The sequence below is a fragment of the Aplidium turbinatum genome, chromosome 5 (assembly GCF_918807975.1).
Source record: "Aplidium turbinatum chromosome 5, kaAplTurb1.1, whole genome shotgun sequence".
Lineage (NCBI taxonomy): Eukaryota > Metazoa > Chordata > Ascidiacea > Aplousobranchia > Polyclinidae > Aplidium > Aplidium turbinatum.
The window spans coordinates 14837627-14862198 of NC_137476.1; the positions used below are offsets into that span (position 1 = coordinate 14837627).

A 24572-nucleotide genomic window follows, 5' to 3' on the forward strand; every position below is an offset into this window, starting at 1 on the left:
ACTTCAAGTTCGGTTTACAACAAAAGAAAATTCGCGAGCCACATCTTACAGCTAAGTAACCATTGGAATACCTTTAATTCACTCATGCTAAAACAGTAGCTCAGAAAGCTTACGTCACAGGCAAATTTCTCACAAACAAAATTCCGCTATAACATTGATTTATTACAGCTGAATCATTTCCTCAAGATAACAGAACCATTAGGTGATTCCCCTCTCAACTGCTAGCAAAGGACGGCAAAAACCGACTACCGCCATCAAACCAAGAAAAATCTGTCGGGAGTTGCCGACGTCCGACGAATTGGCACGGAAAAAAATGTCGGCTGTGGCCGACCGCCGAGCGGAAGTGGTTAACATACTTTTTTACACACAAAGAATATAACATAATTGAAATAAACTCAAACGTTTTCGACACGTACGTGTACGTTAAACCCAAACCACACGTGTACATTAGACCTGAACAGTGAACACGTACGTTAAACCCTAACCTAACAGCTAAAAGTGCAATTAAAGAGCACATTGCCTCTTGTGAAACGTGTACTGACAATGTCTCGATTGACCAATTTAAAATCATCTCTCGTGGCAGATCTGATTTTCAGACTAAGATCATGGAAGCCTTAAGAATCAAACGTATCAATCCATATCTCAACCGGCAGTTATTCGCCTGTGGCACATCATTCCTTTTGTGTGTGTTCTAATTGTTTGTCCAATGCCTGTAGTTTACACCTCATGCGATCTGTTTCCCACCGCATATTGCATCATTTGTTCAGTTTGGGCTTTTCAGTCCAGAGTGTCATTACAGTCATAGTGCAAAGTCAAATTTATCTTACGATTTTTCATTTTAATTATATTGCAGATTTAATTCCTGATGAGGACACACGTACGTGTCGAAAACGTTTGAGTTTATTTTAATAATGTTATATTTTTGTGTGTAAAAAAGTATGTCAAACCCGTTAAGGTTACTCAGTTTTATTTTAGTTTTATAAAAAATTATCATCTAAGTTATTTCACTTTGTTAGGTAACTATTTTTTTGGTTGGTTTAAGTTTATCGCAATCCAAGGTTTTAAAGGGTTCCTTAGTCGCTTATCATTTAGTGTATTTGTGTAACCTTTCGCAATTGCCTCAAACTGTATTGCAATACTGTTTAATTTTTATCCCTAGTATATGTCCAATAGTTTGCCTTCAAGTCACCCAAAAACTTAACAAATCCTGTATTCTTTCATCTTGTTTCAGTTTATACTTGTTTTGGTACGGAATGGCCCGTTTCGGTGAGTCCGGTCCCTTAACGAGGGATTTTTTTATTTTTTTTTTAAATTATCGGGTACCGTAGCCTAATTATCATTGCCGTTTTAGGGTTAGGGGTTAGAGGTTAGGAACTTACCAAATCGGACTAACCGAATCGGACTCACCGAATAGTAGCAGACCCGTTTTGGTAAACTTCCATTACGTCGCCGTGTTGTGAAGGTCAACAACGGCTTTAGTTAAAAGCTTGATACTAATTGTTTGTAGCTGCAGTAAACCCTGAAGTTATTACAACTTAAGGTCTGAAAAAGTCATAACTTTGTCGCAATGATGTAAATTTAAGTTTGTCATTTTACTTGTATATTTGGAAATAACTGTATGATGCTAACTACAACTAAACAATGACATAATATAACTACACAACATGGTAAACGATCACTCTCTTTTACAATAAGGACACCCAAATTAACACCTAGAAGACTTTTGTTTTGTAAGAACATGCATGCAAAACATACCATAAGTCTACAACAATTCGTTTATTCTGAGGTTTGTATGAAGATTGAAGATGTTTGGTTCAGATTATGTAAGAGACTTGCCTATCAGGTTTCCTCACGTGTGATTCTGCATGAGGTGATAACAAGAGATGTGTTTGAAATTATCAGGTGAGACATTGTCGATCTATGACGTGCTTAGGTAATGTTCACTAATAGGATTTTTAGGTAAACTTCTGAGTGTTGTAGTCATTTCAAGTTTTATTTTAAACTACTTGTAATGATAAAAAGACTACATTTTCTAAATATGAGAAACAAACGCAAGTATTTTGCATAAAAGAGACACACAAATGAACACCTAGCACATACCTCATACTATATGGCTTTTAAGATGGTGATGAGAAAAAAAATCAATTGTAGCAAAACGTTTACAACGCATGACTCGGCAAGCGGACGACTTCATAACCACTGGAAGTTTTTATTTTTTATAGAAAACCACAGAGCTGTCCTTTAATTAAATTTCTTTTTCAAATTTATAAGAAATGTTATAAGTTTTAATCTGTAATTTTATTGAGTAGACCTTTATAAGTTTTAGTTTGCAATTTTGTAAAACTATAAAGATGAAATTTGCGGACATATGTTGAGAGAATTGTCAGACCAGCTACATTATTGGTTGTTGAAGGTAGGGTAGCAAGAGAAAGGTCCAGGGAAAAGAGACGAACTTGGAGAGCCGCTGTACAACCTGTCAAGCATCAAGAAGAAAAAAGAATAACAAAGGAACTTACAACTGAAAGTTTCGATTTTGTAACAAAACACATGTTGTCCTTTAAAAAATTGTTTAGTTTTGAATTTTGTAGAACAGAAGATGAAATGTGGGAGACATAATTATGTTGAGACCATAGTCAGACCAGGTATATCAATGGGTGTTGAAGGTGGGTAGAAAGAGAAAGGTCCAGGAAAAAAAGAGGCAAACTTGGAACTTGTCAAGCATTGAGAAGCAAAAAGAATAGCATCGGAACTAACAACTGAAAATTTCTGTTTTATAGCAAAGCAAGAAATTTTATGAGTTTTAATTTGTTATTTTATAAAACAAAAGATATTATTTAGGAAACATATGTTGAAGGTAGGGTAGTTAGAAATTCTGATTCCGTGGTTTTGATTCCGTGGAACTTCAACTCTTAAAATGTAATGACTGTCAGTCACAATGTGTTCTGTAAACTGCTGATGCACCTACGCAGCGTCTCTACAGCATTCGAATTAAAAAATATAAGTTGATGTTCAGTAGCAGAGGACACAGCTTGTTGTACTAACCACACACAAATCAGTAGCTTACTGCAGTAAATGATTATATTTTAAGTGCCTATGTTAAAATTATGACTTATGCCTCTTAAGAAGTCCAACGTAGTCTGTGGTGGATCCTGTTCATTGTCAATAAGTCGGTCAACGAGGCGCATAATGCGGTCGTTTCGCTGGCGGTTCGTATCCAGCGATCATTTGTTCGTAATCCGCATCACGTAACTTGGATTTAACGAAGAGCATCAATGAACTTCCACAGGGACGGACCATGACACCGCAAAACAACTAGATAAATTATATAGGTCACCACCGTTCCGAACGGTTAAACTTTCGTTAACGTCACCCACATGGTCTCGCCCAAGAGGGTCAACAGTCAAAGTTAGTCCGTGTTTTCAACTAAAGTACTGGACGCCTTCGCTTCCCTGTTCAAGTGTCGTTTATAGTATTACTTGTCCATGTGATTCTGCAGTGACATACATCGGTATGCCCACCAGATGTTTGACCACAAGAGTATGGAAGCATCTGAACTTTTGGTACTTGAGGAAAAGGTGCCATCAAAGACCATATTATGGAATGTTCATTTTGCACTGACCAAAAAGTTCTTACTGACTCATTTACAATTTAACGCAAAGGCAAATCTCAATTTGACACAAAAATTCAGGAAGCGCTGACAAATCAAACACCACAGTCCAAATCTAAACAAACAATTATTTGCTGGCGTATCGAATCGATTCTTCTCAACATTTTCTAGATGTATCAGGTTACCCTGTGGTGTTCACCCGTTTGTAGTTAGTTACGTTTTCTTTAATGTACTGTAATTTCATTTGCTTCGTCTGTCTCTTTTTTCGCTTTGTTGGTTTTCCATCGCTTCACCTGTCTCATTGTTATTCAGTCAATTAGCTACATTAGTTACTTTTAAGAAATTTAAATATATTGTACTTTAAAAGTATTTTCAGATTTCTGGTGAGGGCTTAAGTTTAACCGAAAACGTTCTATAAACTATGTGTAATTATAAAATGCACAGAATAGTATCACAGAGTAGAAGCGATAAAAAGGATTCCATTTTCAGTGCAGAAAGTTTTGTTTCCTCAAATAGCGAATTATCACTCCATACGTTACGTCGTGAGAATTTTATGCACAAATGTTTCATTGCTTTATGAATTTTTTTTTCCTTTGACATCATGTATTGGTCTTTAGGTGCGTTCATGCATGAATTGTCGAACGATGGGGCTCGTCTTCAGTTTAAGAACTTCTTAGATAAAGATATTTTACCATTGATGGTCAAAGTGGCGCAGGTGAAGAAATTTTAAAGATAAATTTAATGTTCACAATAAAAAATTAAATTTGAAGTTAAAAAAGTTTATATTTTCTTGATTTTACTTTGTCCTTGATCAGCGTGGTGACAGGGAATGCCACATTGTGGTTCTTACTGATGAGGACACAGTTGAATGGGACCCAGACTTCCCCCCACAGATGGGAGAAGAGTATACGGAAACTGTAGCAAGCACTCCTCTTCACCGATTCTTTCGCTACATTGAAAACAGGGAAGTAGCAAAAGCTGTCCTGAAAGAAAAGGGTTTGAAGAAGATCCGCCTCGGGATTGAAGGTTTGGTTTTTCGTTAAAAACAAGTTTCCACGACAGCCATGACAAACTACAGAATGATTACCATGCAATGTAATGCTTAACTCCGGCTCATGGTTTACTTAAGATTTGTTGTCATCAGTTGTGTGTTTTTCGTGTAGTCTCGAATCTTAATTTTACTCTGAAAGAAGTATTTTTCGATATTAAACATTTTGCTTGTATTTTTTCGCTGCAGTTTCAAAACGCCAAAAACGTTTGTGGTGTCTCATAGGTGGTAGCGTAGCTGCTGTAGCTATTAGTTTACATAAGTTGAAAGATTTGCAGAACGCATAGTTAATTAGAAACAATCACGTTAATCACAAACAATCGCCAACAACCCACCAAATCATTACCAACACTTGTCACAGGCTATCCCATCTCAATGGATCAGGTGAAGCGACGAAGCAGCGGTAGACAGGAGGTGATCTATGATTACGTTCAGCGCTCTTTCATCGCCATGTCTTGGGAAAAGGAAGAGAGTAAATCTCGCCATGTTGATTTCCAATGCGTATCAAAGTCGAAAAGCATCACCAACCTGGTTGCAGCCGCAGCTGACACTCCACAAGATCACGGCCTTGTAAGCTATGTTATGTCAATGTGGCTTATTATCTAATATTTTTCAGCTAATAGAACAAAATTGTGATTTCCAGTTTTAGATGCATACTTTACGGTTTCATTTGTTAAAAGTTCAATGGCATCGTCATCCAAAAATAACTCAAAAATTTCACTTGGTGTCCGTGGAAGATCAGCTACAGACGGCGTGATATGGTGTGATTTAGCTCAATGTCAGACGTGGGCAAGCTTTCATTGACCCATTTTTCGTAGTCTTGACTTTTTTCTTGCTGGAGCGTTAGGAACCCGGGTGCGGGCCTGCGGGGCCTTGCCACTATAGCTTCAGCCGTAAGCTGATCACGCGGTAAATTGCCCAGCTGCACATTTCCTTCGTCACCTAAATCTTCATCAGTGATATTTCCATTATCCAGTGAAGCGATAAACACTGTAATTTCTTCAGACGTTTGAACGGCAGTGATGTTATCACAATTTTCTTCAGAACTGTCTTTGTCAGAGAATCTTTCAAGTAACTTCCAACGCTTCATCCAATCTCTTTTTCCTAACAATGGAGACAAAAATAATGGGGCATGTACGTGGTAACTCGTCTGGTAACTCGTCTAAAAAATTTCCAATTTTGTCCTGTGTGGTCTTTCTGCGGAGTTGTAGGCTACAGTACAGTAGGCCTATACGCAACACAAATTTATAAGATCAAAGTTCACTATAAGGCAGTGGTTCCCAACCTTTTTGTAGTCACGGACCCCTTTAGACAAATTATTCATTCTGCGCACCCCTACCTAAATTTTGCCTGAAACGCAATTAACATACTATTGACTGTTTTAATAATTGTGGTACCGTACTCAACTACTGTACTGTGTCATATTGCATTGCCGCTATGACTTCTGCGGCAAATATCAGGTTAAACAGTTGCTCAAATAAGAAAATGAATGAATTGTTCAAGAAATGTCAGCAATATTAAGGTGACCCAAATTGCCATGCCGAAACTTTTTCAAAGAGCAAATTTAATGAGAGGGCTGTTGTTGCCTTTCCTGAACTAATCGACTGAACTTTGGTTGCACCGCATGCTTTCTATTACGTAATAGACGAGCCAATCCTGATTTGACTGTAATCGACATGCGTTGTGGCAGATGTAGTCTAAGGTCAATATAGGCCTACACACTGTAGGCAGCAGCATAGATTTATTTTAATGCATACCGGTACGGTTTATTCTCGCGGGCTTGAGCTTGACACATTTGCATTTAAAGAGAGAAATGAAAGTAAAAAGATCGCTTTTCGTTTTTTGTTTTTTTTTAAATTCATCAAGGTAATCACGGACTCCCAAGGGGTCCGCGAACCCCAGGTTGGGAACCACTGCTATATATAAGGGTTCTGAAATTATAAGTTTAGATAAAATTTTGCAACCATCCAAACTGACCTGTTTGAAGTTGGATCTTTGTCTACTTCCTTCAGCGCAACCATGCAGTTTCCAAGACTTCTGTATCCAGGCACATCTTTTCAAAGCTGCTTGCCTAGGTTATAGGCCTACATTGGCGGATTGTGTTCGTTTTCGTTACCTGCATCATTCTCCTGGCAACATTCGCTTTCAATTATTGTTGGCATGATGGCACAATTTCACCTGACAATTTTACTTCACCTACAGTCCTACACCAATGCAAGTTATCCATCTGACTGTTGTCAGAACTGGTGCTGCTGGATCTCGAGTCGCGAGTGGATGTTCATTGCTGTCAAATCACCGTCTTTTTGGTTCAAACAAAAATCCTTGACTAGTTTCAGACATCGTAAGAGATTTCAAGTTGAATTGCAGTGTAACTTGTTAGACAGTTAGTGTTGATTTTCTGTTAACTGAGATACAATAACCCAGTGGTTCCCAACACGTTTTTAAGGCAACACATTTAAAAAAAATTCAATTCGGTAAAATCTTGCAACCCACGCAAATTGTCGTAATATTTTAAAAACCATACAAGATTAGGTTGCAAACAAAAATCATTAATGAGGTAGCTGTGCTCGCTTGCTGTCAGTGAGTTTTTGAAATCGAGGCTTTATTTTGCTTAGGCATAGCCGCATGTCAGCTTCAACTTCTAGCCGGTTTCGCTGTTTAGTTTTCAATGCATAAATGGCGCTAAATCCAGTCTCACAAAGCCAAGTTGTTGCAAATGGAATCAGTTTTTGAAACACTAATTTTGAAACTGTGGGATACACTTTGTACATGGAAACCCAAAAGTGGATGTTTGCAGAATCTTTGGGGTATTTGTCTTTGAAGGACTCAAAAGAATTACGATTTGCTGCTTCTGTCGTTATGTCCATAAACTGTTCTGCAACATAGATGGGAAGTTGAGGCAGATCTTTTCCAACAAATGGATGAATTATTCAATCTTGGCTATTATGTGATTCTCCATAGTAGTGCACAAACTTTTTGGCAAGATTTTGCAGGTGTCCAATTATGGTTTGCTTAATATCAACTTCCTTGCCGAAAATATATTGCGTTAGCTGAGGAAACATATCCTACTCCTCTCTGATGACATAACTTTTCCAGTGTATGAGTTTTTGTAGTAAGTAGAAGCTTTTGCGGCGTGATCAATCACTGTAAAACCATTGCCTTGCATAGATAAATTTAGAGAATTCAGAGAGTCAAATATATCGGCAAGATAAGCAACTTTTGCGTTGAATCTTCTTGCAAAAACTTCTCGGCTAATCACACACAGTTCTGTTATAAGGAAGATAGCAATCTCCTACCGCAAATCGCAAACTCGTTTCAGGACACGACCTCGTGAAAACCATCACACTTCCTTGTGCAGCAGCAATGCTTGATAATCAGAATTCATGTCAGTGCACAAATACGAAAACAAATGCCGATTTAGTGGCCTTGGTTTGATGAAGTTTACACACTTCACAACATCATTCAACACCTCGTGCAGCTATTGAGACAGCTTTTTACAGCAAGGTCCTCTCTGTGGACAAAGCAAGGAGTCCATACAGCACTTGGGGCTATGTCTTTGATGCCACACCAGCCTTGATGCCAGTACAAGCTGCTGCACCATCGGTGCAAATGCCAGCACATTAATCCCAAGGAATGAAATACTCCGTAAAGAAATCATCCAACAATTGAAAAATATCTTTAACCTTGGCGTGTAGTTTCAGTTGTTCGCAAAATAGCAAATCTTCTGATACAACCTCATTGTTGATAAAGCGAATAAAGATGGGAAGTTGGGGCAAACCTTCAATATCGGTGGATTCATCCAATTGAATGGAATAAAAGGGAAAATCCCTTCACTTGGATAATAATCTGCTCGAGAACATCATAGTCTTTTCAATGTGTTGTTTGACAAAGAAATTGCATTTAACTTTTCACTTTCTTTTTCACCAACCATTATTTTTACTACTTCTTTCATAACTGATATTAACAAATCCTCACCAATTGTGTGAGATTTTTTCTGCTTAGCAATTTAATAGGACGCAACATACGAAAAGTAAACAGCTAATTTATTTTGTGCTGTAAATGCTGTCATAATATTTCTATGTCCTTGAATCGATTTCAACTTGCTCTCAAAAAATTCAACAGGCTTATTCACACAGTTTGCATGATTTTTCTCTAAGTGGCATTCCAATTTGTTTTTTTTCATTGATTCTGCCTAGAGAACTTTCAGACATACCACACATTTTGGTTTACCGTCTAGTTTTGTGAAACCAAGTTTTAAAAACTCTTCGTTGTATGATTGTTTTGCCATTTTTCGTAAGCTTAATAATTAACTAGAATATAGTTCACCCTACAATAACAATAATAATAACAATAATAAAAACGAAAACTGTTAAAAGTTCTTGCACCACGAACATGCTACAAGTACAAAGCTTTCCGATGTCTCGATATGAAACGCTTCATGACTTGTGTTTATGTTTTCCAGTTTTGTGATCGATCTCTTCACGTTTTAAATTTTTTTTATTGTTATTTTTTCGCCCAAGATACAATTATGCCTGAAAAACAAGCGAACCAAAAAAATAATCAGGCGACCCAACTTTGGGTCGCGACCCATGCATTGGAAGCCTGATTGGAAACCACTGCAATAACCTATGCGACGTTTTCAAAGTAAATGCTTGAATCCAACAATTACGTCCCTCGCCAATGACGTCACTTGACAAACAGCGCCATCCGGTGGCTTATTTTTTATTTTGCTATTTCTACCAAACAGAAATACATATATTGATGTCCATTAAGGATAGGCTAGGGGATCTCCTGACTAAGAAGCAGCAGGCCAGCGATTCTCCATCAAGTATCAATTAATCATTCTTTATTACAAAAATACATGGAAAATCAGCAGAGCCCTATTGGCATATGCATTTCGCTCTAACTGTAGAGCATCATTAGTGCCTAAAAAGCAAACATAAGAAAGCATTACCTAAAAACTGTCACTAAATAAATGAATCTGCAGTAGCCTAAGATACTGGCCAAGACTAACTGCCAAGACTAACTGGTAGAATACTGCGTAAAAAATTACAGGCTGCGTAAAATATTAAGAGGCAAATTTAAACTAAACTACACGAACCTAACTACTATGACAAAATAATGATGACAATGCGCAAGAGCAAACCAAGGTTGATGAGGGTCGAATGGCTAAAGCAATATGTACAAAATGAAACTGTGTGAAGATAGCATGTCAAAATAAAACTAAGTGACAAAACATGGCAAAAACAATGGGTCCATGACCTAAGTGTTAAGTGCAAATCAATAAGATAGCGCAGCGATAAATTCACAATGAAATAAAGCTGGAAAAGCAGGACCAGCAAACCGAAATCTCTACTTAACAAGAGGCAAAATCATTCTCTTGATGTTAATTGAAGATTTGATCAGTGAAGCCCATTTATCTCCGCACATGTCCAAATCTTCAACGGGTGGCTTTTCAACAAATGTTACTGTGAAACAGTCTGCAATAGATGGTTTTGTGTTTATGTACAAAGAGTGGCGGGAGGCGTAATGTTTGAGTAATGCTGCCTTATCACCCCCCGGACTGGTGTCAAAAGTGTTCCATGCAGATTGCAGACCTATGGCCGGACCACCTGGTAGAAAACCGATTGGAGGTTTGGCCAACATATTGTTCCGAGCAAAGTTTGCAGGAAGCAACATATATCCCATAGTCGCTACAATTAAGGTCTTGCCGCAGTTTGATTACACTATCCCTAGATTGTATTACCCGGGTCCAAGGAACCATATTTTTATTGTGGTTCCGGAAATTACCGCACAATATTTTACTCTCAATATTTTACGCAGCCTGTAATTATTTACGCAGTATTCTACCAGTTAGTCTTGGCCAGTATCTTAGGCTACTGCAGATTCATTTATTTATTTAGTGACAGTTTTTAGGTAATGCTTTCTTATGTTTGCTTTTTAGGCACTAATGATGCTCTACAGTTAGAGCGAAATGCATATGCCAATAGGGCTCTGCTGATTTTCCATGTATTTTTGTAATAAAGAATGATTACCAAACAGAAATTTACGTATATGCAGTGGCGCCGGCAGGGGAGGGGGGCAGGCGGGGCAGCTGCCCCCCCCAATGTTTTGGGCATCATCTTTTTAATTTTTTTTTTTTATTAATACATATTAATATTATTTTTTTAATATTTGGATGCCAACCTCAAGTAAGTCAACTCAAGTTGCAAGGGGGGGGGGGGGGGGGGGTAAAAGCTCTCTCTTTAAAAAAGTATGAAAAACCTTGATGACTAAATTTACAGTAGATAAAAAGATTTTCTATAGAAGCAAAGATATAGACTTTTTAAAGTTTTAACTAACGTCACATTGATGTAGAAAAATAACAACCTGTTAAATTTTTGATACCTCACACTCCCATGACTTCTTCCGCGCGCATTTTGGCATTGGTTGCTTGCAGTGATTCTTTCACTTAAACAAAACATTTTGTTTCAGCAGTTTTGAGTTGTTCAATTCTTAAGTTGTAAAGGAGACTCAATTTCTCCAATATTTATCATTTATGTTTCTTCTTTAATCTTAGCAGAGTATAAAACTTGTAAAAGTTTTTCATCCATACGACGTCATAAATGAAATTATATCTCAAATCGGCATAATGACGTGACATCATCTAAACATTTTACCGAATAATAAATTAACAAATTCGATCGTCAAAAGTGGTTTGGTGGTGGTAAATATTACGTAAAAAAAAATGTGATAAGGTTGGAAGACATTACGTCATGTAGTTTCAATACAAGTTGAAGTTTAAAATTTATTCTTTTGTTCATAGTCGTAACTCGTAATCCACCTTCAAAGCGGTACTACAAAGAACAATTTTCGATAAGGAGGGCATCAAGAATAAGTCGACATGACTTTTAACCCTTAGAAGGTTGGGCTCCTGGAGTCTTGCTCAGTTTGGGGGGGGGAGGCTGTCGATTCTTCTTGTGCTTCAGGAGTGATATCTCTGTTATTTTGGCAAGGTTTCAAAATTTGAGATTCACTTTGTAAAATTATTCACGCTGAGCATATCCAAACTTTAAAACTATGTGAATTTTAGAACTGCTCATATACGTTGAAATGTTGAGGTCACTTATGAGTGTAATTTGTAGCGTGAGTTTACACATTATTTTTTGGTAGAGTAATGAAGAACGTGCATTGTAATGTTGTGATTAATTTTTTTTTACATTATTTTACATACAGCCAATGCCCTTCACGCTGTAAAATAGGATTAACGAGGCATGGGCCAAATTAATTACTTTCATCCAGCTGGTGGGAAAATGTTTCACAATAGAATATGAAATATATCAGAGGATGTGCTGAGAAATGCCTTATATCTTTCAATTTATAACCTTTATTCGCTCAAAATTTCAGCTCAATAGAGGTGAATAAAAGTTAGGAAAAGTCAAGAAATCTCGTAGTCGCAGCCTCAGTGGTTTTAAGATACAACTGTTGATACAAAAAAGTTGAATTGACAGCCCCCCCCCCAACTTTCAAAGGGTTTGCTTTGAGTCAACAGATCTATGCCTTAAGGTTTACGTCAGCTCCGGAGATCAGTAAAATATAAGGTTGTCATCTTTGGTGCAACAAGACCATTGATTGATTGGTTTAGTGAGGATTCTTAGTCCCATTGCTTTCATTTTGAGTGATCATACTGATTTTCAATTTATTCCTACAAGACGTTACGTAATGAAAAAATATATAATTAAGGTTGGAAGACATTACGTCATGTCTTTTCAATTCAAAATGAAGTTTAAAATGTATTCTTTTGTTCATAGTCGTAACACTAATCCTCCTTCAAAGCGGTATTACAAAGAGCAATTTTCGATAAGGGGGGCATCAAGAATATGTCGACATGACTTTTACGGTTTACGTCAGCCCCCGAGATCAGTAAAATATAAGGTTCTCATTATCGTGATTGTAAGCCGTGGGAAATTTTTTTTCTAAAAACAGATTCCCGAGAAGCTAAACATTTTTTCCAGCCCTGGTAGAAAACAAGAGAAATTAAATAATATACCACTGTCTTGCACCAGTGGCGTAGCCAAGGGAGGGGAGTTCGGGGGTTTCAACCTTTCAAATTGAATTTACGGATGTTAATACATTGTTTACTAGAAAAGCTTTAGCCTATGATGTAATTTCTCGTCAAACTGTGCAAGGATGCAAGCCATCTGCAACTGCTGAGATCGCTTGTTTGATCTAGATTAACATCTAAACAGCTATTCGTTATGCAAAACTTGAATATATCAGAAATAGCCTAAAGTAACTTCGTTGTCTCAAAGCTTTTTGTTTGACACTCATCAAGATGTATGACCTCTATGACGTTACATTTTCAAAACTTTGGGTTGACTTCAGAGCATAAAAGTTAGTGACTTACCGGAATAAGATCGCTTTTTGAATCAACCAAGGAGAAAATTGATAAATAATAAAACTGTAATAATCTCGCAAAAAAAAGCAATCAACCTTTGTCTCTAAAACAAAGTTTGCCTAATTTTAAACGAAACTGCATTAAAAGAGCGAGTTTTACCAATACCAAGCATTCAAATATCTCAGTCCTGAATTAGCAACAAAAAAACATAGAAACTTAGCTTTATTTCCGAAAAATGCCGAAGAAAACATGATCTTATCCTTTTGCTATGCCACCGGACAGCACCATTTTACAGAAATATTCATACCCACAATTTTGTTGAAAATGCTCTCAGAATGCACCAAACTGAAAGTAATTTTTCAAAATTTTCTGGGGGAGGCCCCCCAGACCCCTCGGCGAACACTCCATCGGGCTGCGCCGGTGCGCCCGCCGGCTGTCAACACCCCCCCTTTCAAAATTTTTCACTACGCTACTGTCTTGCACTGTCAATATTTTGCCCCCCCATTGTTGAAGGTCTGGCGGCGCCACTGCGTATATGATAAAAAAAATTCAAAAAGAGAATACTTACTACCGAAGAATCATCAAAAAAATTAAAATTTTTCCCTTCAGGTCCCCTTTAAAATACCATTCATTTGCTTTATATACCAAATACTGTAAAGAGAGCTGTTAATTCATGCGTTCAATGCACAATGATGGCGTTAAGCTGCAGGTTGTGGGAACCAATCTTGTTTTAAAACCTGGTTTCATTTGGAACATTTGAAAGCACATTTTATAGCATGTTACAATCAGGCCAACGGTGTTGATAATAAATGCTTGGTATTGACCAGGGTAATATAGCACCTTATTCAATTATGCATTTTATACCAAGAATGTTGACTATTTTTTGTTGTTGATAAAATAGAAAGGAACATTTCTCTGTATCTTGGCTCTTATTTGCATAGACTTGATAGTATTCAGCCTTTGTGTTTGAAGAAGGCCAACGAATCTAAATCAGGTATATTCTGTGCTCACTCGAAGGCGTGCATAGTGTCGAACATGATATGTAAGTCTGATCCTTGCGCTATGATAAGTAGGAGGAAGATGGTTGTGGGGTGCCGTTCTAGTTGAAGACTCGGGCCGTGCGATGTTCTAGACGCTGGATAACGTACATTGCTTCACCGCTGATAGCTTTTATGGAGATGAAACTGTGCTACGTGCATACGATGCTACGTGATTCATTCTGCAGCTGAGCTTCTCCAAGAGATGGAGAATGTTTTTAGGAAAGCTTTTTGTATGTTTGGTCTCAGCATTTGTTTTGGTCACCTGTTTTGTGCTAACTGTGAAAACGTTCGCTGCAAAGCAGTTGCTTTGATTTCCGGTGGACGTGGGCTGCCTGTCTGATTTTTCAGTTCTACTCAATGGACCCAATGTATACATTCCAATTATTAAGATCCAGATATTAAAAATATATATCTAAGCCAGGGGTTCCCAACCTGTGGTACGCGTACCACTAGTGGTACGCGAAGGTTTTTCAGGTGGTACGCCGGTATCTTCCGATTCCGAAAATTCCCGAAGCCTATTCTTATTGTTACGTAGCTATTCTTGTTGTTTCGTGTCATTACATCTTCAAAATGCAGGTCATGTCAATTGTCACCAAGGAGCACAGTTGCTTTGAAAAGTCGTACGACGCTGTGGGACAGTGGGTGTTAATTATGTCAAATGATTGCTCTTGATAGATATCATCTACCGTTTTATAGCTTAAGCTACAAATAGCGTTGAATAATGCTAGTTGTAAGCTAAAAATGGATCGAAATAAAATGTTCAATAACAGTTACAAGGAATGTTCTCCAATAAACTTCTGGCTCAGTGTGGCCTCTTCATATTCAACGCTAGCTTCCCATGCTGTTCCACAGCTACTGATTTTCCCTTCTACGCAGGAATACGAGCAGGGATTTTCAGTCATGATGAACATCAACTCAAAAAATCGAAACTGACTAGATGCACCCGGAAATGACTTTCGTTGCGCTGTTAGCAAATTTACACCGCGTATGGACCAATTGGTGGACATTAAACAAAAATCTCATTAAATTTAATTGTGATGCTTTAGTGTTATTTAACTTATTTTAGTACGCCAATATCATTCTTCTGAATAAAATATGATTCGATCAAATTAATTGTTCTGCAAGAAGTGGTACACTTGGCAGTACAGAGCGTCCAAGTGGTACGGGATCGTAAAAAGGTTGGGAACCCCTGATCTAAGCAATAGATGGGTGGGCATTGGGCAAGACTTTTGGAGGAAATCTTTTTTACATAAAGTCTACGCAATATCAAACCTAAAGTTATGGCACAATTTTCTGGATCATTAACAGCTTTTCCAAAGAATACTTGCAATATGTGAAGGAAAGCCTAACATCAAGTAGAATATGAATCGAATACTGAAGAGATCGGCTTCACGGTGGCAAAAGCTTTATCAAAAAATTAACCAAGTTTCCAAACTTGGCTGATTTATTTACTTGTTATGTTTAATCGTTTGGTTGCATTCTACGTGAAGGATCATCCTACGTATCACTTTTAATCTTCAATTACACCAAGAAACCGAAACAGAAGTTAAGAGACATCAACGCCCACTTCATCGTTCTTTAAATCTTCACTATCGTGTGGTACACCATCGTGGTGAGGCTCAGTTGCTTAATACTGTAAATGTTACAGTGCCAAGAATGTGTGAATGTTCACTGGCACAAGTCCATTAAATGTGTGTGTGAGCTTAGGTTTAGCCTTATTTCAGATTAGAAGTTCACAGCAGCAGAACACGGACAGACATCACACTGAAAACAGCAAATCAATGTGATTAACTTCATTGTTTAGCTGCAACACGATTTAATTTTTTTGGAGTTTCCTTTGGGTTTGACACGAAAAGTGTGGCCTCTAAGCTCTTAATGTCATCTTAGGTCTATACAGGGTCATCAATAATTAACGTTACAACTTCAAACAACCGTATTTAACATCAATATTTAGCGTTACAATGTTAATAAATTGAATATTTCTCGATTATATATATTTTTGGGCCTAAATTTTATAGGCCATGAATGAAAATTTAAATAAAAAATAGCTATTGTAGAGCTCTTCAAATCTGGCAAGTCAAGGAGTAATATTTGCAAGGACTTAAAAATTAACAGTATGTTGGTTTGGAGAACTCTCAAAAGGCACAAAGAAAAAGGAAATGTCAAAAATCGAGGAGCGGCATTATTGATGGACTGATGGTATGCCTTTGTATGGGCCACAGTCAACGAATCAGGAAGGAGTCCCTTGATTTTTGTCGACCAAGGAGTGAAATTGAACCAAGAAAACTACCGAAATGATATTCTTGAGGGTTCATTGTTGTCTTGGGCAAAGAAACACTTCAAAAAACGTAATTGGTCATTCCAACAAGATTCTGCCCCTTCACATGGAGTTATGAGAACGCAAAACTGGCTTTCAGCCAATGTGCTGGTCTTCATTTCCATGGAAGAATGGCGTCTTTCATCCCCAGATTTGAACCCCCTAGACTTTGGCATCTAGTTTTACCTGGAGAGCAAGGTTTTGACTAAACACCGCCAAAGTTTGGAAGCGCTGAAGGCTAATCTGAAAAAAGAATGGACCAAAATACCTCAAAGAGTTATTCATGACTCTTGCAGGTCCTTTTTGAAGCGTCTCCGACTTGTTATCGACGCAAATGGCGGACACACTGAGTAAAACTTGCTTTTCCTAAACATTTATTTATTTGACAATAATATTATATGTTTATTACTCAAAAATTGTCTACCATTTGTTAAATACAGTTGTTTGAAGTTGTAATGTTAATGACCCTGTATTTTTCAGGGTTGAGAAAAACCCGTTTTTTTTTTTAAAAAGCCCAACCTGTATGGGTTTTTTTTTAAATCCGGGTTTTTTTGGGTTTTATTGAAAAAAGATGCAAAAAAAGTAGATTCATGCTTATTTCACCTCACATACTACTTTTTACCAATGAAGTGCCTCTCACTCACAGTACATGCTGGCATGAGTTTTTTTGGGTTGGGTAAACTACCGACAACCCTGGTATTTTTCCACAGCGGAACACAAGACATTCTGGTTAGTTGTAGTAGTGAAGTTTCTTGATTGTTTGAAGTGATCATGACCAGTTGTATTTTTTTAAGTGTTTCTTTGCCCAAGGCAACAAAACAGAATTCTGGCTCTGGAGAGACGATTCTCAATGGTATTGGCATTTAGCAACTGTTTCTTCGTGTGTTTGAATGGGCTCATCTTCAAATCCTTCTTGAGAACCGTGAACATGATTCCATAGGCCACGTTTGCCTCCTTTGCCGGTTTTTGAATTGGATCTCTTGTAACGTTAATTACACTGGTCTACAGGATTTTTGCTCAACTTTTAGAACTGATTTAGAGTAATTTTGGGGTGCTGAATCCGGATCTGACCTCAGATTTATCCTATCACGTCAGGTTTGTGAGATACGATAACAACAAATTGTCACTTTTGTCAAAAGTGGAAAATTTGACATTGCGTTTATCACACATACACATTGTGCTATATCCCGAAATCCAGGTCATGTTTTGCATAAATAGCTGAAATATACCCACAAACTATAATTTTGATACCAATTTGTTTTCTAAGCAACATTATTAACTAGGTAGTAATAACAAGGTAAAAAGGAGGCTAAAGGTATAACTGACCGCCGCCCCCCCTCCTCCGTCAATGTTTTGCATGAAACCTCAAAGATTTAAGCACGTCTATGGCAATGCTTGTCCAGTAACCTTATTTAGGCTGTTTTGGCCTGTCTAACACTAACCTTTCGTTATAGCACTGCATATGCTGGTGGTAAACACAACTCCAAATGCAACACTGTTTTTTGCACTCTGCAATGCCTGATGCAGATTTATGTGTAGATTTCCATCACGCATTGAAGCGGTGTTTTGATAATGAAATTTTCTACGGTTCGAGAAAAAGTTTTCTCTGCCTATAAAACGTTGAATGGTAGTTTAATTAATTACAACTCCAAATCTTCCACTTTTGGCAAAATAAAGCATTTTTGTTATATCATATCTCAAAAATCTGATGTGATAGCGAAAATCTGAGTTCAGATTCGGATTCAGCACCCCAAAATTACCTTCAATCAGTTTTCAAAGTCCAAACAGCAGAAAAAGAAATCTTTTTTTGTAGACCAGTGTTATTGATGACTAGAGATGTAAAAAAAAACGGTTTTTTTTTGTTTTTAAAAAAACGAGCTCGTTTTTTATCGTTTTTTTTTTTTTTGCTTTTTTACCTATTTTGACATTAAATGTCACAATATGCAGCAATTAGGGTAAACTCATTGCAATAGCGTCCCTTTCAACAAACAAACAGTCTCATAACTCGTATAACTTATTTCAAATCAGATTATATGTCTGTTATATTGTTTCATTGCAATTTTGTAGATCTCAAGTCTCAACGCATGAGCCATAAAGATTTCTCATCGTCTCAAATAGTAGTAACAGTGTCCTATGGTTGGCACATCTCAAGTATTGTCTGTAATTTGGTCCACCCAGTTGTTAAATGCAGTACCACAAACACTCGTGTAAAGTTTAAAAGCCACTTGGGATTTTGGTTAATGGGCATGTTAGGACCAGGTGGTCAGTGTCCTGTTTCTCTGCTTCACAAAGGCACTTTTGACCAGCACAACACACCTTTTCCAGTATATACAACGTCAAGAGGTTGTTCTAGTTGATGTGCATTTGCCATTTGGTGCAAACTTGATGAAAACCACACAAGCGGTTCTCGAGTTATAAGTGAAATAACCTTAGCCACTAGGTGGCTTCATAGATAAGGAGCAATAGAAAAACGGCAATATCTCAAGAACCGCTCAACATATTTGGATAATTTTTAGCTCTACCCCCATGTTTTATGGGTGGGCTATCTGTTTATGAACATTAAAACAAGTTTTAGCTACTACTTTGTGAGATAAAAAGAAATTAACCTCTTGTCGTTAAGCACCGATAAAACCATAATGCGTAACTTTAAAAAAAAAATTTAATTGGGTAGAGGAAAGATTAATGAAAAGTTTGGCAAAAGCAGCGTAGTGCTAATGTCCCAACTTTTAGCCCAAATCACATTTAAATGTAGTGAAAGATGGAAACATTTTGATGTTTTTTATTTTCCCTGAAGAGTTTCAATACTCCTTTGTAATGTCATAGTCATGTTTGTTTTCCCTTAATCACACCATTGAGCTGTCATAGACATCAGTGGCGGCTAGTGGCCTCCTGAATTGGGGGGGCTGCAAGGCAGCATATCCAAGAATTGTTGGAGGGCGATATCAGGCGAACCTTGCGGGCGTGTCGCCGAAGGCGACACCCACGGCGGGGGGTCTGGGGGGCCTCCCCCAGAAAATTTTTTACAATTACATTTAATTTGGTGCATTTTGAGAGCATTTTCAAAAGAAATTTGGGAGTGGAATAACAGCCAAAAATGCTGCTGTAGAGCTTGAAAAATACTAATATTTCAAATTTTTATATTCAAAATCAGTGCTAAATACAAATCAAACTATGTTCTATGCACTTCGTCGTTTTCTCAATAGTTCGCTCAGTTTGTTGTCTGCAAATATTTATTGTCGATCGCCGGCATCGGACACGATTGTCCACATACGATCCACACAAAAAAAATACACAGAAACAAAAGACAAACAGAAGTACATTCACAGGAATGACGCTGAAGTAAGCAATAAATTTATTAATCAATCGTCCATTTCAGATCATGCGATCCATATCACACAAATTAAACATGCGAAACAAAAATCAATATTCAAAATGAAATATCATACTTAATCTGTTCAAACACCCAACTATAAAAAGAAATTTAAACTTTAGAATGTTGATATCACTGCTGTGCCATAGCAGCCATCAAGGCTAGGTAACGGCATAGCCTACATAGTGGTATTATAATGAAGGAGGTAGTTTGAGTTACGATAGCAGTCATACCTTATCAGGGAATCAACAATAGAGTTTGACGATGATTCACATTACCCAACAAAAAAAAGGTCCTTTTCCGTTGTAATGCATCAAATGTTATATGACATACAATGTTACACAAGACTTGATGTTCACGTAGCCTACGCTATAATGTTTGGGCAAATGGTGAATAATTCTAAATGCATTATTGAATGCAACACGCAAGCGATTAATTCACGTTGGTGATAATTTTCCCATGGTGACATGCATACATTGGGGTACAATATGAACGGAAGAGAACATTTTTAACTTCACTGGAGCTCTTGTAAAATTTTAATTTATTGGTAAAACAGTATAATGATCGTACTTGTCGGTTTATATCCTTGTCATCACACATTGCCGTGTCAAGAAATACACCCAAGTATCTGACGCTATCTACAAATTGGATTTGACTTCCGTTGAGCCGTGAAATTGGATTTAAATTTAACTTTAAGTGATTAGTTAGAAAATACATAGCAAACGACTTTTTGCAGTTAAAAACGATCTCATTACAAAGTACATAATCTTCGCACACACACAGTATATTGCAGTATACATGTAGTATAACCGTAGCTACATCTTTTTTGGAGCACCCTGCATGTATGCACCCACTGCTCCAGAACTAAAAATGCTTGGAAGTTAACATTTTATATTCTTTCCTACAAAAATTATCTTTTGCCAGCTGAAGCCAGCTAGCAACCCTGCATGTATCACAATACAGAAGGACAAAGACAAAATCTCAATTCTATCACAAGTATAAATGCCCACTGGACGGCAAGTATAATTCAGTTCAATTCAAATTATTTTTCTTTGACAGAATGCAAAAGAAATGATATTGTAAAAAAGAAATACAGTAACAAAACCAACAAAAGGAAAAGGTGGCAAAACCTTAATGGTTTAAGACGTGCATGAAAGGATCTAATATTGCGGTATATGCATCGATAAATATAGTTAAGCACGGCCACCAAACCTGACACTTTAAAACAAGTACTAGATGAATTAGTTAAGAATCAGTCGCCTCCTCATTCCAGAAACAATTGGAGCGCCAATTCTTAAAGCAATGAGAACACGACTGAACCTAACATTACAAAAACAAACAAATACACACACACATATTGTAATTATAACCATTGATCTCGCTCAAGCCATAGGTGCCACATTTACTCTTTGCTACACATTACTGAGCATCACATATAAAGGACAGCGGACCTTTATTTATAGATGAATTCCATTCGGCGACTTTTTGCCATGGCAAAATGGTCAATTACCCTCTCGTTGAAATCTTTGGTTTCAGTTGTTAAGCGATTTTCTATTGACACCATGGCTAATGCAGAAAGTCTTTCAGTACACATGGTGCTGCGGGAAAAGGTTTTAATCCTTTTCAGTGATGAAAAGCAACGTTCTGGTTCTGCTGTTGACATTGGAGTGGTAAGTAGAATTTTAGCTAGCTTTATTACTTCAGAAAAAGTTGATTGCATTCCTTCCAGGTTTAGCAACGAAAGCAGCTGCACAAGTCCACTCACTGAATGCATGTCATTTCTAGAATAGAGAACAGACAGCTCCGGTTTGAGCTTGTCTTTGATTAACATAGGGTATGCTTCACAACATTTTTCTAAAGCTTTTTCTGGAAACTGTCTTGCATATTGTGAAGCATTTTTCAAATTAAATAAAGTGCTTGCTTCAAGATGATTGGTGAACTTGAACCTTTCTTGACACTGCATTAAGACAACATCACATACTTCTTTAGCATCAATGATTTGGGATTCAGGCATTCTCCGTGTGGGTGAAGGTGACTCATTGTCTGCAGCAATGCCTTCCCTTATTCTTTGTATTGCTGACAGAAAATTATCCAGAGAGCACTGCACTTTGAATGACTCAAGCTCCACAGACTGCAGCTGAGCAAACAGTATGTCAACATGAGGCATGATTTTCGAAAAGAAATCTAACCAAAACACAAATTTTGGATCTATGAGCATTCGTTTTATACCAGCAGCAGCAAAGCCAGTCACCGAAGAGTTGCTTTGTTCCAAAGTTGAGCAGCATTCTATAAGTGCGTCTTTTACCTCCGATACAGCATTCACCGTCCTGCTTTTAAAATTCCATCGTGTTGCTGATGGGCGAGGAATACGCCTTTGAGCAACTTGGTCCAAAGCAGCCATTCTTTGAGGAGATTTGGAGAAAAAACTTGGGATTCCCGAAAGACTGTTAAAAAAGACTCTGACACTGGTATTCTGCGAAGTGGCTTTTTGTATAACCAAGTTTAGCTGGTGTGCATAACAATGGACAAAGTGTGCATTGCTATATACTTGCTTGATTCTTGATTGCACACCATTTCTTGCACCACTCATAGCAGCAGCACCATCATAAGTTTGTGCTACAAGTTTGGATGTATTGCTCCCAAGCAAAACTTTAAGTTCCTGAAATAGGATTGAAGACAGAGCTTCTGCTGTCTGGTTAGCAGGATTAAAAAAAACCTAAAATCTTTCAACAGGCTTCCCATGACTTTCATACCGTAGTACAATCACCATCTGTGTCTTCTCTGAGACGTCAGTAGTTTCATCACACATGATTGCTACAAATTCAGACTGTGATATTTCTTCTTTAATTTTGCTTTTGCAAAGCTCAAGAATCGTTTCCAAAAGCTCATTTTGAATAGTTTTGGATGTACCTTTGAATACCTTTGCAGAATTAAAATGATTTTGGAAGTGTGAGTCAAGATTGGAAGCAAAATCAATTAACCCCATGAACACACCAGGATTTTTTGAGCCTTGACTTTCATCATGTCCCCTTAATGGCAATTCAAATCTGCCACAAAATTTTATACAATCTATAATCTTTGACAATACTGTTCTGTTCTTCGTTACTTCTTCATTATGTTTAGTAATGGAGAGTTGATATCCAGAATCTATAAGTGTAGCAATATTAACTCTGCCAAGCACTGAAAGACTCAAAGTATTGTTCATGTGGAAAGTTGATCTACTATGCTTCTCTGTCTTTCTACTGAGATGTTTCAGGTCTTTCACACCTACTTTGGTCCAGGAATGTTCTTGATCTCCACCAAACAGTAAACAGGGAAAGCAAAAGAAAGCATTTTCACTGTTGCAGCCACACAGCCAGTCATGATCATCATACACATTTCTGTTAAACTTCCTTGCATAAGGGTTACCTCTACTGGTGGATGATTGGGAAATGTCAAGGTTTGGAGTGGGTCTTCCTTGTGCTTTGATGCTAAGTTTTTCTTGCAGAGACAACTGGGAAAACCTAATTTTTTTCAATGACATTACAGAATTATCCATTGTATATAAATTGCAAAATGTTCCAATTAAAGTGTAAATTATTATAGCATAAACCTGTTAAGACAAATGAAATCATTGTCAATTTTTTTAAATGAAGGTAGATTCAGAGTCAAAATAAGAGTATCCATATATATATGACATTTTTTTTTTATTTATTTGCATCAGACTCAAGATGAAAGTAGAAACAAAGCAGATACTCAACTCCGAAGAGCTGAGTCGTAATGTACCAAATACAAAGATTGAGAGTAACAGTCTGTTCGCATTAGTTCATATATCCATTGGTTGGAAGACAAGTTACAGCGGGTTACAAACTGATATAATTTTTTACAAATGAAAGCTTGAAAAATGGTGATATTGTTATCAACGAATGCAGAGGTGATGCTGCATCGTCTCTGCAGATTAAACAACATTCTGTAACAATTATTGTATCCAACACGTAAGGATAGAAGATAGTTACACCATAGTTGACAGGCATATAAAGGCATACAATAGGAACGAAACAACACATTTTTAACAGCAATCAAACGTTTGGAAAACCTTGCTTTTAACATGTTTTCAGAACAATACAATGACCGTAATTGTCGTTTCATGTCTTTATCATCAGGTAGCAGCGTTAATTATTACTCCAATATATTTCAAGGGTCTCAAAGCAGATACGATTTTTATTTAAATACCGTATTATATATGATCGGATTATAGCCAAATTTCAACATCTAGGCTTTATATAAAACACCAACAGTTTTGTTGCAATTAAATATAATGTCATGAGAAACTACATACATTTGACAAACATTGATGAGTTTCTGGAGTCCCTTGACACTTGATGCAAAACAACACAAGCCTTCAGCATACATTAAATGATTGAAGACAGGAGTTGCCAATGCAGCAGCCAACAGAAAGACCGTTTAATTCAGAAGATAAATCATTCATGTAGATGCACTTCTGCAGCATACCGGTACTAGACCTAGAGGGCAGACACTAGTGAAGCACCTAACTTAACTATCTATCACTCCTGACGGATCACTGAGTGGAAACAATTATCGTTCCTTGCCCTAGAAAATACTATACCAACCCTCAGCAGCATGGAGTCACATGCAAAGATCAAAACTGGGCAAAGATCAAAACCCTAACCTTATTCCTAACTCTAACCCTTACCTTAATTAACCCTACCTAACTTTAATCCTAACTCTGGCAACACCTGATTGTAACTATGGCAACAAGTGTGTAAAACTAGCCACTTTGTAATAGCAATAATAGGATGGATAAAGAAAACCG

At 37.3% G+C, this 24572-nt stretch overlaps 1 protein-coding gene across 2 annotated transcripts in view; it reads left to right on the top strand.

The window, feature by feature from the left end:
• The window catches only part of LOC145769930 (BTB/POZ domain-containing protein 10-like), a 130643-nt gene that overhangs the window by 100793 nt on the left and 5278 nt on the right, over positions 1-24572 (top strand). The window contains exons 7-10 of one of the 2 annotated variants that reach the window (XM_082581481.1): positions 4225-4322; positions 4423-4633; positions 5017-5225; positions 14949-15066. In XM_082581481.1, coding sequence (XP_082437607.1) covers positions 4225-4322; positions 4423-4633; positions 5017-5225; positions 14949-15005 — 575 coding nt within the window. In that variant the 3' untranslated portion in view covers positions 15006-15066. Of the gene's footprint in view, positions 1-4224; positions 4323-4422; positions 4634-5016; positions 5226-14948; positions 15067-24572 lie in introns of those variants that run through there. The other variant, XM_082581480.1, reaches the window with a different exon arrangement.